Source organism: Nerophis ophidion, linkage group LG13, assembly GCF_033978795.1.
Source record: "Nerophis ophidion isolate RoL-2023_Sa linkage group LG13, RoL_Noph_v1.0, whole genome shotgun sequence".
Classification (NCBI taxonomy): domain Eukaryota; kingdom Metazoa; phylum Chordata; class Actinopteri; order Syngnathiformes; family Syngnathidae; genus Nerophis; species Nerophis ophidion.
In genome coordinates, this window is record NC_084623.1 from 5,468,324 (window position 1) to 5,486,988 (window position 18,665).

Below are 18,665 nucleotides of genomic sequence, written 5' to 3' on the forward strand. Positions count from 1 at the left end.
AATGGTGAAACTAATGTGCTGCATGTTTATCTATAAAAATGTTACTTAACACTTGCTATTGTAATTCTGTAACATTTTTATATATAAACTATTCTCATAAATATAAGCATGTTCATCCTTTTGGTGAATGTTCAGGGGAAAAAACATTGTGCTAAAGTACTGAAACATTGACACTCTGGAAACAACCTGAAATTTCACGCAAAAGCTGAACATCCCTAACATTTTGAGAGTATTCTATTTACGGTGGTATCACTAACATTGCTAAATGTGCAAACAAACCAATAAATGAAATGATTGTAATGTGATAGTTTTCTTAATATGTAGTTTATTTAGAATCTGAAGCTGTGTATCAAAAATACATTTGTACCAAGAAGACATACAAAGATAATGTTGGTCACCAACTCAGAGTTAAGTGTTGCCTAAATGTAGAGCAGGGAAGATTGCACTAATCACATTCCTTCAGCGGAGTGAATGCACTGCAACTCACACTCCACATTTGGTGCATAAAGTGAAGTGTGAAAAGCAATATTCAGTCTGGTGTATCCTTTGCTGTGGGCATACCAGCAATTGTTTATAGAGTTGGGGGTATATACTAGAGATCGACCGATAAAGATTTATCAGGACCGATACCGATTAGTAGTAGTCATGTTGGCCGATAACCGATATTTGGAGCCAATATTTATTTTCAGTAAAAGTTTTTAAACAATAGTCTGTCAATAAACAAACAGCTGGATAAGGCTTTGAGTTGGGGTTTTTTTTAACAATGATTTTTAGGAAACTTCAGACTAGTAGCAACTTTTTTTTATGCTGTATGGGTTTTCTCTATGCAATAACTCTCCATCCACTCAATTTTATATCAGTTTGGTTTCATACATTCTAAGGTTTCCTTGTGAGACACCCTGAAATTTTGTGAACATTTTACTAAAACCAATTATGGGCTCCTTTTATGTAGATTATAGTTTGTTTGTTTTTAAACTGGCTGACATAATTTCTTCCTGGATGTGACAAAGTTTGAGAATGTGAGCTGCTGCCTGCTGGTCTTCACTTGTATAGTATGTTTCTTATTTGTCAAAAAGGAAGTTTGGTGGATACAACTTTTCTGTCATCCTTATGTCCATATTTGATTGAATCAGGACCATGAAACTGGCCGCTACTTTTAATGAGCCCACGCTCCGATTGTTGTGGACGGAGGCTTGTCGAGCGACTCAAAAACAAACAAAACGAGACCGAGAAGTCCCCAGGAAACGAGGACAGAAAATGGATATTCTGTTAAATGGGAAGTTTTGACAGGTAATCAGAAAAGACGTACTGCAGTGAGTAGCACTGCAAAAAGGAGCGAAGGGGATACGAGCGCCATGGATCAGCAGACATTTGGGGGAAATTATTGACAGAGTAATGTTTATTCTTCAATTAGAAAATTAGCAGAAAAAATACTTTTCTCATGCGGGCCAAATGGGCTAGTGTTTCAGCAATGCTTATTAATTATCTGCCTCTATAATTATTTCTTAAAATACTACATAATGGTATATTATGTGTTTAAACTGTATCTGCAGATGTTAACAAAAAAAGGTTGATACCGATATATGTCAAATATCGGCCAGGTCGATCTCTAGTATTTACACCGTCCAGTGTCTTAGTTTGGTATTTCACACTTTTGAGTGTGCATAGATATAAAGAGTCACAGGGCTTCGGCTAACAGGAGGAACATGTTGCTAAACTTTCTCCCCTGGGCTACATTCCATGTGTCAAATACACCACTTTGTAGCGCTTTAACACCACAAGTTACAGACTGACTTCGTATTTCAAGAATCACCGCTAAATTTGGTTTACCAAACATTTGTGTAACATTTGATATAAGATGCAAGGGAAACGTCTTTGCGAGCAAGGACTCAACTAACAACTGGTCACATCGGTGAACTGGATGCATGCTGTTCCTATTTGCTGTGCAAAACTAACACTTTAATTGGAGTACGATTGTTAGAAGGATTTCTTTACAACAGCAATCACTAATATAATCATTTTTCAATATGTTCTTGTCACAGGGGCTCAACAAGCAGGAGTCGAAGTCGATCCAGATGAGGACTCTGAACTGGAAGTTGTGTATGTCAGGGAGCCAACTGCTGGACAAGCTGCTTTAGCCCGGAAATTACTGCTGCCGCTCACCTTTTTCTGCTACCAGAATGAACCAGGCTACACCAGTGACAATCAACCTGATGGTGAGCTCCCGTTTATGTCTGCAGTGATTTGGCCGGCAAGATAAACACTGACCAATATGTCTTTTGATTGATTGATTGAGAAGTTTATTGACATCTTAAAGGTCAATATTCAGAAAGCAAAAGGAGGACAAAGTCTGTCTGCGGTCTCATTTGACTGCAATAGGATACTATTGGTCTGTGTAAAAGGTGTTAGTGTGCATTCATTGGTGCACTATAGAACTGCACGGTTGTGACAAGAAAATGGGAATCACAATTTTCTTGCTAGTATCGTTATTACCTATACTTGCCCTGGTGTGGGATCTGAGCCGAGCATGTCGTTGTGGCTTGTGCAGCCCTTTGAGACACTCGTGATTTAAGGCTATATAAGTAATCTTTGAAACTTTGATTGATATTAGGCTCCTCATTGCCTTGTTACGCTTTTAAAATCATCCAATGGTCTTTCGGGCATGGTTTCCCTGCCATCTACTGTAATAGAAATGAATGAAATACCAAAAAATCCTTAAAGTCTACAAACTAATGGCACACTTGCTATTTCAACATTAAATTCACACACGTGATTAAGACAAGTCAAAAGAAAAATCAATGAGGTTACCTGCGAGCATGTTTGACTAAAAGTGTTTTTGTTGGTGATTTGTGTTGGACCCCTGTAAGACGAGCTGACATGTGGGCGGCATAGCTCGGTTGGTAGAGTGGCCGTGCCAGCAACTCGAGGGTTGCAGGTTCGATTCCCGCTTCCGCCATCCTAGTCACTACCGTTGTGTCCTTGGGCAAGACACTTTACCCACCTGCTCCCAGTGCCGCCCACACTGGATTAAATGTAACTTGGATATTGTGTTTCACTATATAAAGCGCTTTGAGTCACTCGAGAAAAGCGCTATATAAATATAATTCACTTCACTTCACTTCACATCAGTTGGATCCGCTTTGGACTGGACTCTCGCGGCTGTGTTGGATCCATTATGGATTGAACTTTCACAGTATCATGTTAGACCCGCTCGACATCCATTGCTTTCGTCCTCTCCAAGGTTCTTAGTCATCATTGTCACCGACGTCCCACTGGGTGTGAGTTTTCCTTCCCCTTATGTGGGCCTACCGAGGATGTCGTAGTGGTTTGTGTTGTGGTTTGTGCAGCCCTTTGAGACACTAGTGATTTAGGGCTATATAAGTAAACATTGATTGATTGATTGATTGAATTGGGATCCTTTTAAAATAAACAAATGCTGCTCATTAAAATTGAAAAAATTGTCATTTATAAATTACATCACATGTTCATGTAAATCAGGATGGACTTTTAGTTTCCACAATGTCTTGCCCCGCCCTATAGAACACATTCAACGAGTGTGGAACAATTCATTTATTAAATAGTGGAAAGACAAAACCAATCAGAAATCAATACATAAATATGGAATGAACATTAGCTCAAAAGGTGGATTCCTCTCCATACTACCGTAAATTCTGTCCGTTAAAGCGAACTGGTTTTTAAGATTCACCCACCAAATTTTGGAAGAAATAAATACTTATACACATATTTGCTGCACCACAGCATAAGTCGTGGATATATACTGGTATGAAAAGGTTTATGAATGTTTATTTACATGCCTTATTTGTTTCCAAGCAGTAAAACAACTGATCAAACTTCGTCTTGGACCCACTAGCTACAGAAACTAGCTCTCCAAACACCTAAACAGGCTCAATAACTCCATGGTGACGTTTTACTGAGTTTACGAAACTGAAACAACTGAAAAAGAATGCAATTTTAAGTTAATAATACTAGCACAGACACTTGTAAATGTTAGCATATTAGCTAATGCTAACAACACGGGACGGCGTGGCGCAGTGGGAGAGTGGCCGTGCGCAACCCGAGGGTCCCAGGTTCAAATCCCACCTAGTACCAACCTCGTCACGTCCGTTGTGTCCTGAGCAAGACACTTCACCCTTGCTCCTGATGGGTGCTGGTTGGCGCCTTGCATGGCAGCTCCCTCCATCAGTGTGTGAATGGGTAAATGTGGAAGTAATGTCAAAGCGCTTTGAGTACCTTGAAGGTAGAAAAGCGCTATACAAGTACAACCCATTTATCATTTAACACTTTACATTACAATAACACGAAGAAATATACATGAAAACATTCCTACAGCAATCACACATGGGACGGTTTACCAAGTAAAAATTATTTTTGTTATATTGTAAAACTTACGATGTTGGTTGGAGTGATGAACGAAAAATCCTTTCGAGCAGGAACACTATGGAGGAATATTCTTCCGGCACTAAACAGGATTTTCAGTCCATTGTCGAACAAACTTGTCCAAAAGATGGCGCCATAGCACAAACAATAACACACCTTTTCAGGGTCTCCATTTGTTGATTAGAAAAAATGGCCGTCGACGAAGAAAAACCTATAAATCAGCTGCACCGTTTTATAAGTAGCAGGGTTCAAAGCGTTAGAAAAAAGTAGAGGTTTATAGTCTGGAAAATAAGGTGTATATATAGTGAATTATGTTCATAGCTTTGCTTTCATGCAGTTAAGTATTGTCACATTCCAACTTTATTGACCTTTTGTGCAGATGAGGACTACGAGTCAGCAGTCAAAGCCTTGAATGGGAAGGTCTACCCTGATCCTCCTGAAAGAAAAGTGACCACAGCTGACAATGGTATGGACTCATTAGTTGGAATCCATTCTGAATGGACTGTATGTTAAATTGTATCCATTAACCTGGACATGTGCAACTACGTCATTTTGCTGAAATTTTGGGGCTTGTCTGATCCATTTTAGAGCCAGACTGCCAGGTGGTCTGGGAGAAAAAACCCACCCCAGAGGAGGAGGAGAAAGCCAAGAGCCTCCAGCTCCCGCCCACGTTCTTCTGTGGCCTGAGCACCACCGACAGTGACCTGGATCCTGACAAGGCTGAGGATTTTGACACAGAAGTCCTCAAAGCCCAACAGGAACTGGTATGACATGTCTTGCAAGTTGTGACTAACACAGCACAACCTTTAAAACTGTTCTCTCAGGTCTGCATTAGTTTCAACCTTCCTTCAGTCCGTGCACGACTAACGTATCTACATTTCAAAAGCTGGACCTTTAAATGTCGGGAAGTACTAGGTGGCTAACAATGCAGCGAATGAGCGTTCGCTATGCCGCCCATAAAGCACGATGAAAACATATACCAACCACCAATACTCCATTTAGATCTCATGACCTGAATATTAACCAAGTATTAGTGATATTATTATAAGCAAGAGTGCAGACAAACTATATTTGTAGAGCCACGTGATCACAGGGAGCTAACTAGCTTATGCTGCTATATTGACATATTTAGCTGCTGCATCGTCTGTCTGTAAAAATGTATTGTAGATTATAAATCATGCCTCTCACCAGCATAGTAGAAGGATGTGAACATAAACAGATGTTGGTCAACTAGATCAGTGGTTCTCAAATGGGGGTACTTGAAGGGTATGCCAAGGGGTACTTGAGATTTTTTTTAAATATTCTAAAAATAGCCAGAATTCAAAAATCCTGTATAAATATATTTATTGAATAATACTTCAAGAAAATATGAATGGAAGTTCATAAACTGTAAAAAAAAAAAAAAACAATGCAATATTCAGTGTTGACAGCTAGATTTTTGTGGACATGTTCAATAAATATTGATGTTAAAGATTTCTTTTTTTGTGAATAAATGTTTAGAATTAAGTTGATGAATCCAGATGGATCTCTATTACAATCCCCAAAGAGGGAACTTTAAGTTGATGATTACTTCTATGTGTAGAAATCTTTATTTATAATTGAATCAGTTGTTTATTTTACAAGTTTTTATTTATTTTTATATCTTTTTTTTTCCCAAATAGTTCAAGAAAGACCACTACAAATGACCAATATTTTGCACTGTTATACAATTTAATAAATCAGAAACTGATGACACAGTGCTATATTTAACTTCTTTATCTCTTTTTTCCAACCAAAAATGCTTTTCTCTGATTAGGGGGTACTTGAATTAAAAAAATGTTCACAGGGGGTACATCACTGAAAAAAGTTTGAGAACCTCTGAACTAGATATGCAAATTGGACCCGGAGATGGCGAGAGAGACAAGAAAAGTTGCTTGTTTGCGCAGCATTTTTATCTTCATTTATACATTTCATAAAGACCGTTTAATTCTTCGTCTAAACTGTAAGTTATGAACATGCTACCAGTTGACATCGCAGTGGGGCAGAGATAGTACAGTAAGTGGTTGTGTAATTATTTTCGTAGTTTGTATACTGTATCTTGTTTAACACTTAGCAATACTGCTACATGATGCTTAGTGTTTCACTAAAACTGCATCGGTTTCTGGATCATCATTTGTCCCAAAGTAGTCTTTGTTGTCTCTTGTGAAGTCTGACATGATTAGTAGTATTGTTGTTGAAGCGAAAAGTGAACGTTATGATGCTTCTTTGAAATGAATACACCTCTGCTTTAAATGAGCAAAATATGTGAATATTCCATATTATGAATGTGTTTGTTACTACATTACATATGCAGTACAGGCCAAAAGTTTAGACACACCTTCTCATTCAATGTGTTTTCTTTATTTTCATGACTATTTACTAGGGGTGTAACGGTACGCAAAATGTTGGTTCGGTTCGTACCTCGGTTTAGAGGTCACGGTTCGGTTCATTTTCGGTACAGTAAGAAAACAACAAAATATAATTTTTTGGGTTATTTACCAAATTTGTAAACAATGGCATAACATACATATACAAGCAGGGCCCATTGCCAAGGTTAATGTTGTCAACATATATAAAATAAAAACTAAATAAGATAAGGCTCAGAATGGTTTCTTAACAAAACCTTTCTACATATAAAGTGTTTTTTTGATATACTGATTGATTGATTGAGACTTTTATTAGTAGATTGCACAGTACAGTACATATTCCGTACAATTGACCACTGAATGGTAACACCCCAATAAGTTTTTCAACTTGTTTAGGTCGGTGTCCACGTTCATCAACACACCCCAAACCCACCTGGCTAACTTGACTGCTATAAAAACATTTGTTATTGCTTCAGCCCTGCCTGACTTGCCGAGGAGAGGCTGCTTGAATGCGGTGGTGATGCTTCAAAGGGGTTAGCATGTTTGACGTGTTGGCAGAAGCATACCCTACTGCTGCTGAACAATGTCGGCAAACCTCCGTCCTCCATTGTTGTATCGCGCAGCCAAAGTGTTCCCAAACGGGAGATCTTAACGAGGCAGGAGGGTCTTCTAGCTCTGGCTTTTACATGTTGTCCTAGCCCGGTCGCTGCTAGCCTGCCTCGCTCTGCATTGTTTACACAACGTGCGGTGCGCTACCTAATATGTCCGTGTGGAAACTCGTTCGATACACCTCCGAACAGAACCGAAACCCCTGTACCGAAACTGTTCAATACAACTACACGTACCGTTACACCCCTACTATTGACATTGTAAATGGTCACTGAAGGCATCAAAGCTATGAACACGTGGAGTTATGTACAAAAAAAAAGGTGAAATAACTTTAAACATGTTTTATATTCCAGTTTCTTCAAAATAGCCACACTTTGCTCTGATTACTGCTTTGCACACACTTGGCATTCTCTCGATGAGCCTCAAGAGGTAGTCACCTGAAATGTTTTTCACTTCACAGGTGTGTCTTACCAGGGCTGATTAGTTGTTTATTTACTTTTTTTTTCTTTTCTAAATTGATCTCAACTCTGTACACTGCTGCTGGAATTTTAATTTTCCTGAAGGAACTCTCCTGAAGGAATCAATAAATTACTATCTATCTATCTATCTATCTATCCATCTATCTATCTAATGGAATATCTTGCTTTATCAATGGGTTAGGACCATCAGTTGTGTTGTAAATGAGAAGGTGTGTCCGGACTTTTGGCCTGTACTGTATACTTTAGAGCATAAATATAGAACAGTGATAGAGCCTTTCGGGTGTTTTTAGAGCGAGTGTTAGTTAGAATGCATAAAAAAGAAAAACAGGTGTGTTGTTCTCTTACATATAGATTGATCGATGGACATACCGTAATTCCAAAAAAGTGCAGTTCCCCTTCAAGTCCTTAAAATGTCATATTGTTGCATCCCTATTTGCATGTAATGACTGTTTTTACATGTGTTTCATCCTGAATTACTGTAGGATTCCCAGTTGAACAAAGCTAAAGAAGTCTCCAGTCGTCCTGCTGAAGAGCTGATGTCTGCTCCGTCGCCAAACAGCGCAGAGGTTGTCAGCAGCACGTCCTCGGCACAGGATGACGTTTCAGAGCAGCCAACAGAAGAGCAGGCAGCTGCTCCCAGCAGCAGCGCTCCCATCGACTTGTCAACCAAGTCGAGCAGCGAGCCAGAGAGAGTCGCTGTTTCTACTCCTGCTGCAGCTCTCACAAGTACAGGCATGTTAACATGACATTCAAATTTTAGTTGTTTAATTAAGCAACTAATTAATTGACCAATGGTTGACACCCTGTCATTGTATGTGTTTATTCCTCTTTGCTGGTATTCTGCATAATACTGTGGTGTAAATATCCTGGTAAAGACAACTTTTTTTTTTACTTCACAGACCCTCCTGGTTTTGGTTTCACCTCATCAGGGGCCTTCTCTTTTGCAGACCTGGCCAAAAATACAGAAGGCTATGCCTTTGGAGCAAAAGGTTTGCATTTGTTTGTGGCGTGAGTTACTTCAGCTGACCATTTTCTAAATTGACTTGTTTGGAAATGTGCTGTTAGATATTGAACACCAAATGGCTGCTATCACATTTTACATTTATCCTACTAGTACACTTCTAACCTTCACGCACATGAACAGTACGCTAAATTTCCAATCTCTTTTATGTCCCACCATCTTAAGACTTTTAGTACAAAATGACAAACGTTAGCTTCGTGTGTCGTAGGGTAGTGATAGCCATTTAACTAGCTTCATTCAATGTTATTATATCGTAACAACAATATGACTCCAATTGTTCGATTGTTGTCTTGAACGTAGTCCCTGGTTCAAGACAGCGAGCGGTGAGTCACGAGCCTGAATGCCAAACAAATGCAATGAACTGATGAGCAATTTAAATTCAATATAACTTTTAATTGTAAAAAATGGACATACATATATATTCTTGATATGTATGTATACGTGTGTGTATGTATGTATATATATATATATATATATATATATATATATGTGTGTGTATATATTTATATGTAATAACTTAAGACACTGCTGAATTGGACGAGGTAAAACTATGTATATTGATTATGGATTGATTTATTTTATCCAAATTTCACCATATTGAATTATAGGGCAAGATATTTATTGCACACAAAACATTATGGCCAACAAAGAAATATTCATAATTAGGTGCGCCGCTGCATAAGCCACAGGGTTCAAAGCAACGAAAAAAATTAGCAGTTTTTAATCCAGAAAATACAATAATTTTAGTGTAAAATAAACATAAAATCTCAGCCTTTTCAAGTTTCAGAATCACTGAAGAATTTGACATGGATTGTGTTTTTTTTGTGTGTAGATTCCAACTTCTCCTGGGCAAATGCAGGTGCAGCAGTGTTTGGGGCGTCAGCGGCTGCAGCATCAAACGGCAATAATAACGAGGGCGGAAGTGAAGAAGGGGAAGGTCCTGAAAATGTTGACATACATTTTGAACCCATCGTGTCACTGCCAGAGGTACGCTGTTCACGCGTCGTCTTGCTGGACAAATCATCTCCAAATACTCTCTCGCCTAAGTTTACTTAAGATGCCAGCAGCACCTGGTTTTAAGCCCGCTGGGCCACATGTCACTGAAAGTTTGACAGTGAAATGTGTCACAATGTTGCGTACGCCACCACCAGCTTGCTTTCAGAAGTAACACACACACGCACACACACACACAGAGAGAGAGAGAGCTCAGTCTGGCACAAGACCAAAATGTATTGTTGTCACTGTTCAATGCAACGCATGTTTGCTATCTCCCCAAATTGTATAATATCTTTAGAAAGACAATGGGGTTTTAGCTAACCATTATTTTAGTAATAAGGAATCAGTTTGTCTGAGCAATGGGATAAAACTCTTGAGTCTCAGTGTATTAGAGAGAGAATCTTCTGCGTTCCGTAACCGTATTTGTTAAAACATGCACATCAACATTTGAAATTGTACTTTTAACATCCATCCCTCCATCCATTTTCTACCGCTTGTCCCTTTCGGGGGCGCAGGGGGTGCTGGAGCCTATCTCAGCTGCATTCGGGCGGCAGGCGAGGTACATGAATAAAAATGGAAAATAATAATTTATTATTTAAAAAAAACAAAACAAGTATTGCTTAAAAATAGGTAATAATTAAGTATAACAACCAGGTTAACCAAAAAGGCAAAGTAGGTTAATGGAATCTTAAAAAGTCTTAAATCCAACAAAGTGTAGTAGTGTAATAATGCTCATTGTCATTCCTGTATTATTATTTATTTCACTGACTGCTTCTTCGCTATCACTTTTACCATCATATTTGTACATATATTTGCTGATTTTACCCTCTTATTGTTGTTATTGTTATGTTTGCTGTTGTTTTTGTCTCTCTGTGTTATCCCCCTCTTGTCCCCACAATTTCCCCTCGGTCTTCCTTTTTTTCTCTTTCTATCCCCTCGTGCTCCGGCCCGGCAGCACCAAATGATAATATAAATACATTTAATAAAGTCAAATACAAATAAGGCAACGAGAAGTATCCCACATTTTGTAAAGTAAACTTGTACAGCCGATATGGGCATCTACATCAACTATATGATTTGCCTGAGAAGCTGGACAGGACAAAAAAAAAATGTAATCCAACAATTTGAATTTGAGGCCGTAAAATGTCCAAAATTCTCAAAATCACATAAAAGGTCCTAAATACAATTTTGAAAGGTTGTATCTCTTAATATCTCATAGAAAGTCTTAAATATAATTTTGAAATATCTTAAAAATCTATTGTTACTTGTATCTAAAATACGCCTAAAATTCAGTTTTGCTTTTAAATGTTTAGAATTGTGAGGATGCTATAAAGTAACTGCAATACTGCACTAAAGTAGGCTACCTATGCTGCCCGGTCCGAATGTATCACACACCGGCAGCTAGTGTGCTGCACGCGCGTAGCAGTGTGTTGTGACATCTTAGAGAAAATGAAAGGAAAATACTCAGCAAAGCTGAATTACTTGCATAAGATGGATAAGTGCAAGTTGGACCATTTGATGCTTCAGAACCATCAGTTTAATGCACGGTGGAAGCCGGTGTGCGGGAGTGTGGGGAAGTGGGTTGAGCCGGAGAAGAGTGTGAAAATGCTGAAACAATCATTGTGCGAGAAACCGGTGGAGCTGCAAGTGCTTACATTTCAGGAACAACGCCTAATTCAAGGTCACCCGAAAGAAAACGGCTTCTCAACCGATTCCTCAGAGGTTCCCAGCTCCCCCAGAAGCCTCCGCTTCTCCAGCGACTGCAGCTGCAGGAGCAGGGTGACCGACGACAGAGAACAAGGTCCCGTCTTTGACAATCTGAGCTCGCTCAGCCCCTGCAGTGCAGCCAGCGGCACCCAGGAGGAGCACTTCTTCTCGCGAAGGTTTTCATCAACCATTTGCAACAAATCGCCGGCCATTCCAGTAGCTCCAGCCTGGCCAGCAGCATCAGCTCCGAGTCTCCAACATGGAACGAAACAAGGATCTCCTCTTTGTTCAGCACCTTGCCCAGGAAAGGCAAACGGACCAATGTTTGTAAAAACTTCTTTAAGTTGATTCCTGGACTGCAACAGCAATCACTTGAAGAAGAGGAGCCTGAGAAGGGGCTAAAAGTCTGTTTTCTGGACGTTATTAGACGTCAATTCTAAAGAGTGGTAGTCCGGGTCATCACAGTATGTACACATACTGCGTTCTGTGAGACTGGTGGCAAGGACTTGCATGCATTTGTTGTTTCTTGACAAAGTGACATGGTCATGCAATGACATGATCTGTGCTGAAAAAGAAGTTTCCACACCAGGCACTCACCACGTTAGTGAAGTTTTGCCACTTCACTTTTTTCTGGTCGTCACAAAGTGTTACAAATACGTTCATTTTGAGTCGGGGGAATAGCTTGGCTGGTAGAGTGGCTGTACCTGCAGCTTGAGGGTTCCAGGTTCGATTCCCGCTTCCGCCATCCTAGTCACTGTCCTTGGGCAAGACACCTTTACCCACCTGCTCCCAGCACCACCCACACTGGTTTAAATGTGACTTAAATAGTGGGTTTCACTCTGTAAAGCGCTTTGAGTCACTAGAGAAAAAGCGCTATATAAATATAGTTCACTTCACTTCACTGGAAACGTGTAGTGTTCTCACAGAGGTCACAATTCACCGTTTGCCTTTTACACAAGGTGCCAACTCAAGTAAAAGTAAGGAGTAGTCACCCAAATATTTACTTGAGTAAAAGTAAAAAGTATGTTGTGAAAAAACTACTCATGAACTGAGTAATTGATGAGTAACCTGTTCGTTTAATGATGACGGCAACAAGTAATGCACAAAAATATAAAAATAGCAATGAACAAATTCACAGCCAGGATTATCTCTTAAGAAACTAAAACAACAATATATATTAAATAATATATATTTGGTTTTTACATTGTATTGAAAAAAAATTTGAAAATGAATTTTACCTTTGCAACCTATTTATACTATTGGCTAAGTTTTATATTCATAAATGTAACTTTTTCAATACCTGACCTGTTTTTTGTGCCTTTAAAAAAGATTTAGGACTCTACATTAAAGCACTACCTCTAACAACCAAAAAGCTGTGAAAACAATGATGCTGTGTTCCAAATGTAAGTTATTTACTGAGATTGAGTGAGCCTATGGCTTTGCACTTTGTTTACTTTATATATATATATATATATTTTTGCATTCTATTTTAGTTACTTTAAATTTACAACCCCCTGGCGCTGTTTTGTACGCTTTTTATACTGTTTAGTACCGTTTTTTAACTTCCTTTGATTATTATTTTCAACTGTTTGTAAATGTTGAAATTGATAAATAAAGGTTTATTAAAAAAAAAGTGCAGTTAATCATGTGACCGCTTGGCTCTGTTTGATTGGTGAAACAGAGTCAAACGTCACCAGTGACTGCATTTGATTGGTGAAACAGAGTCAAACGTCACCAGTGACCGCATTTGATTGGTGAAACAGAGTCAAACGTCACCAGTGACCGCATTTGATTGGTGAAACAGAGTCAAACGTCACCAGTGACTGCATTTGATTGGTGAAACAGTCAAACGTCACCAATGACTGCATTTGATTGGTGAAACGCAGGCATGTGATGAATCCTACTTTGAAGGTCTGTCTGACAAACCAAAACAAACAAAGCGTGCATTAACAGATCGATAAAAATCAGCAGCGAGCTGAATGTAGATAAATGGAGCGTAGTAAAAGTAGCGTTTCTTCTCTATAGATATACTCAAGTAAAAGTATGTTGCATTAAAACGACTCTTAGAAGTACAATTTATCCCAAAAGTTACTCAAGTAGATGTAACGGAGTAAATGTAGCGCGTTACTACCCACCTCTGCCAAGTGTTATAGTGTAAATTGTTCTTCTTACTGGCTAAAGCAGTCCTTCCTCCGCCACTAAACATGTTCTCTTGTCTCAGGTGGAGACAAAGTCTGGAGAGGAGGATGAAGAAATCCTTTTCAAGGAGCGCGCCAAACTCTACCGATGGGACCGGGACCTGGGCCAGTGGAAGGAGCGTGGGGTCGGTGACCTGAAGATCCTCTTCCACCCAGCGAAACACTTCTACCGAATCCTGATGAGAAGAGAGCAGGTGTTCCGAGTTTGCGCCAACCACAACATCTCCCCAGCCATGGAGCTGAAGCCCATGAACACCTCTGCTAATTCGCTAATCTGGGTGGCGACAGACTACTCGGGTACGGCAACCAACAGACCGTATTTGTCACACCGGTCTTTTCCACGGTCCTGACGCCTTTGCTTCCTTCTCCTTCCAGACGGCGAGGGCTCCGTAGAGCAGCTCGCGGTCAAGTTCAAAACCCCGGAGCTCACCGAATCCTTCAGGAAGACCTTCTGCCAGTGTCAGAACCGCTTACGGCAAACCAGCGGCGACGATCCGTGTAGCGCCTCGCCGATGATGTCCAGGATTCAGGAGCACTCCAGAGACTCCAACCCACAGGTGTTCTTCACCGTGGAGGCCGACAGCCAGCCTCTTGGCACCATCACCATGGAGCTCTTCTCCCACATTGTTCCTAAGACGGCAGAAAACTTCAGGCTTCTCTGCACCGGCGAGAAGGGCTTTGGACTGCGGGGCTCCATTTTCCACCGGGTCATACCGGACTTCATGTGTCAGGTGAGGAGAAGCCTCCAGCCATACAGATAGTTGACAGCTAATTTTGCAGCACCTTAGATCCATATAACTTGATACTTGACACATGCTAATGTTTTTAGCTAATTTTGCAACACCTTAAATCCATATAACTTGATACTTGACACTTTTTAATGTTTTTAGCTAGTTTTGCAACACCTTACATCCATATAACTTGATACTTGACACTTGTTAATGTTTTTAGCTAGTTTTGCAACACCTTTGATCCATCCATATGACTTGAACGTTGACACATGCTAATGTTTTAGCTAATTTTGCAACACCTTAGTCATAGTACTTGATACTTGCCACATGCTAATGTTTTTAGCTAATTTTGCAACACCTTACATCCATATAACTTGATACTTGACACCTCTTAATGTTTTTAGCTAGTTTTGCAACACCATAGAGTCGTATAACTTGATACTTGACACATGCTAAGGTTTTTAGCTAATTTTGCAGCACCTTTGATCCATCCATATGACTTGAACATTGACACATGCTAATGTTTTAGCTAATTTTGCAACACCTTAGAGTCATAGTACTTGATACTTGCCACATGCTAATGTTTTTAGCTAATTTTGCAACACCTTACATCCATATAACTTGATACTTGACACCTCTTAATGTTTTTAGCTAGTTTTGCAACACCATAGAGTCGTATAACTTGATACTTGACACATGCTAAGGTTTTTAGCTAATTTTGCAGCACCTTTGATCCATCCATATGACTTGAACATTGACACATACTAATGTTTTAGCTAATTTTGCAACACCTTAGAGTCGTAGTACTTGATACTTGCCACATGCTAAGGTTTTTAGCTAATTTTGCAACATGTTAGAGTCCTATAACTTGATACTTGACACATGCTAGCATTTAGCATGTTAACTTGTTTTAGCTAACTTTACATCAATCAATCAATCAATGTTTACTTATATAGCCCTAAATCACTAGTGTCTCAAAGGGCTGCACAAACCACTACGACATCCTCGGTAGGCCCACATAAGGGCAAGGAAAACTCACACCCAGTGGGACGTCGGTGACAATGATGACTATGAGAACCTTGGAGAGGACATGCAGCACATTAGTCATTACTTGGAAAATGTTAACAGTTAGCATGCAAACTTTTTTAGCTAATTTTGTAGCACCTTAGATCCATATAGCGTGATACTTGACACTTGCTAATGTATTTAGCAAATTTTGCAACACCTTAGTTTTATGACTTGTTACTTGACACATGCTAATGTTTTTAGCTTGTTTTGCAGCACTTTGAAATCATATACATTTATACTTGAAACATGCTAACTATTAGCATGTTAACTTTTTTTAGCTAGCTTTACATGCAGCACCTTAGTCATTACTTGATACTTGAAAAATGTTGTCAGCATGCAAACCTTTTAAGTTTTTAATTTTGCAGCCGTATAGCTAAGAACCAAAAAACTTGGTATTTGACACATGTTAACCGTTAGCATTTTTCTATGTGAACATTAGCATGCTAACTTTTTTAGCTCATTTTAAAGCCGTGTAGCTCAGGGCCAACAAACTTGGTACTTGACACATGTTAACCGTTAGCATTTTACAATGCTCACACAGCATGCTAACGTTTTTAGCTAATTTTACACACATGTTAACCGTTAGCATTTTATAATGCTAACATTAGCATGCTAACTATCTTAACTAATTTTGCAGCCGTATAGCTCTAAGTCAAATAACTTGGTACTTGACACATGTCAACCGTTAGCATTTTTCAATGCTAACATTAGCATGCTAACTTTTTTAGCTCATTTTAAAGCCATATAGCTCAGAGCCAACAAACTTGGTACTTGACACGTTAACCGTTAGCATTTTACGATGCTCACACAGCATGTTAAATTTTTATCTAATTTTGCAGCCGTATACCTCAGAGCCAAATAACTTGGTACTTGACACGTTAACTGCTAGAATTTTTTTTCAATACCAACATTAGCATGCTAACTTTTTTAAGCTAATTTTGCAGCCGTATAGCTCATAGCCAAATAACTTGGTACTTGACACATGTTAACCGTTAGGATTTTTCAATGCTAACATTAGCATGCTAACTATCTTAGCTAATTTTGCAGCCGTATAGCTCAGGGTCAAGTAACTTGGTACTTGATACATGTCACCCGTTAGCATTTTTCAATGCTAACATTAGCATGCTAACGTTTTTAGCTAATTTTACAGCCGTACAGCTGAGAGCCAAATAACGTACTTGACACATGCTAACTGTGGTGAAAGCAGACGTGCACTGCCTCTGACACCTTCTCCTCCGGTCCCACAGGGAGGCGACATCACCAACGGTGACGGCACGGGTGGACGCTCCGTCTACGGCGCCAAGTTTGAGGACGAGAACTTTGACGTCCGGCATACAGGTCCGGGCGTGCTGTCCATGGCCAACCGAGGCCGGGACACCAACAACTCCCAGTTCTTCATCACGCTGAAAAAGGCGGAGCACCTGGACTTCAAGCACGTGGCTTTCGGCTGGGTGCGACAGGGCATGGATGTTGTGCAGCACATGGGGGAGCTGGGCACCAAGGGAGGCCTCCCCGCTAAGAAGCTGGTGATCACGGACTGTGGACAGGTGTAGACTTTTACCGCTTTGAAGCTCGCTTTATGGAATTAGCTTTCTGTGGTCATAAGGTGTCAAAATCAGTTTGCTAAGAAATTATGGGAGGTGGCACTTTTGATGGTCTGACAGTAAAATCTCTCCAATGTAATTGTATAATTGTACATTACCTTTTTTAAAAGTGTTTTTGTTGTGCATGCTCTGGTACGCTACACACATTTTTCAGTAGCACTGTTTCTTTACAGCCGTGCAACTTCCTGTAGATGGCGCTAGACTGTCATTTCATTCTTTGTGCCCTGACACACCTTCACTGAGGTTTATGTACACCATCATTATGAGAAACAATAAAGTGTTTTCATGTAGATATTTTATGGTATTTAATACTCTGGATACTTGAATACGACATGTTGCTAAGGGGATAAACATTAATAAAAAAGCTAGGTTATCATTTCTACAGAATTCTCCACAATTTGGCTTCTTTTCCTGTGGTATTGCTTTGTACGACCATCTTGTACGGTAGAAAAGGAGGGGTGTCCAAGGCATGTTCTAAAAATACTGTTACAAAAAGAAATGTTATTGACAGAGCAAACAGGTGAAATGTAACATGAGACAAAGTTGACTAATAACACAAAGCTGCCATTTAGGCTTTTTTTTTTCTTAATTGTCATTGCTCAAAAAAAAATAACGAACCAAAATCAATGTAATGAATTATTGACCTATGTAAGGCAGTCTTTTTCAACCTTTATTGAGCCAAGGCACATTTTTTACATTAAAAAAATGCGGAGGCGCACCACCAGCAGAAATCAATAAAAAAACGAAACTCAATTGACAGTAAAAAGTTGTTGGATACGACTAAAGCATAACCAAGCATGCATCACTATAGCTCTTGTCTCAAAGTAGGTGTACTGTCACCACCTGTCACATCATGCAGGGACTTATTTAGAGTTTTTTTGCTGTTTTACTTATCTTGCGCTCCTATTTCGGTGGCTTTTCCTGTTTTTTTGGGTGTTTTCCTGCAGCACTTTCATGTCCTCCTTAAACGCTATTCCCCGCATTTACTTTGTTTTAGCAATCAAGACAATTTAAATTGTTGCTATCCTTCGTGGGGACATTGTTGATTGTCATGTTTGCATGTACTTTGTGGACGCCGTCTTTGCTCCACACGCTGTAATGTAAGTCTTTGCTGTCGTCCAGCATTCTGTTCTTATTTGCTTTTTAGCCAGTTCAGTTTTAGTTTCGTTCCACATGGCCTTCCCTAAGCTTTAATGCCTTTTTCTTAGGGGCACTCGCCTTTTTTTGTTTGTATTTTAATTTTTTTACCTGCACACTGCCTCCCACCGTTTCTGACATCTACTAAGCAATTAGCTATTGCTGCCACCTACTGATATGGAAGAGTTTTACAGGGTTACTCCTCCGAGCTCTGTACAGCACCGACGCTCAACAACAGCAACACATCATTTGCAGACTATAATTACTGGTTTGCGAAAAAATATTTTTAACCCAAATAGGTGAAATTAGGTAATCTCCCACGGCACACCAGTG

The 18,665-nt window shown here is 39.6% G+C and overlaps 1 protein-coding gene and 1 pseudogene across 2 annotated transcripts in view; both read left to right on the top strand.

Moving 5' to 3' along the window:
* Positions 1–17,485, top strand: part of ranbp2 (RAN binding protein 2) — a 53,721-nt gene extending 36,236 nt beyond the window's left edge. For both annotated transcript variants that reach the window (XM_061918296.1, XM_061918297.1), the window contains 9 exons: positions 2,043–2,216; positions 4,778–4,864; positions 4,987–5,162; positions 8,353–8,602; positions 8,770–8,859; positions 9,724–9,878; positions 13,816–14,089; positions 14,168–14,523; positions 16,839–17,485. In XM_061918296.1, coding sequence (XP_061774280.1) covers positions 2,043–2,216; positions 4,778–4,864; positions 4,987–5,162; positions 8,353–8,602; positions 8,770–8,859; positions 9,724–9,878; positions 13,816–14,089; positions 14,168–14,523; positions 16,839–17,144 — 1,868 coding nt within the window. In that variant the 3' untranslated portion in view covers positions 17,145–17,485. The remainder of the gene's footprint in view (positions 1–2,042; positions 2,217–4,777; positions 4,865–4,986; positions 5,163–8,352; positions 8,603–8,769; positions 8,860–9,723; positions 9,879–13,815; positions 14,090–14,167; positions 14,524–16,838) is intronic.
* On the top strand, positions 9,892–12,351 carry LOC133564157 (cytohesin-interacting protein-like; annotated as a pseudogene).
* Positions 17,486–18,665: the final 1,180 nt, after the last annotated feature.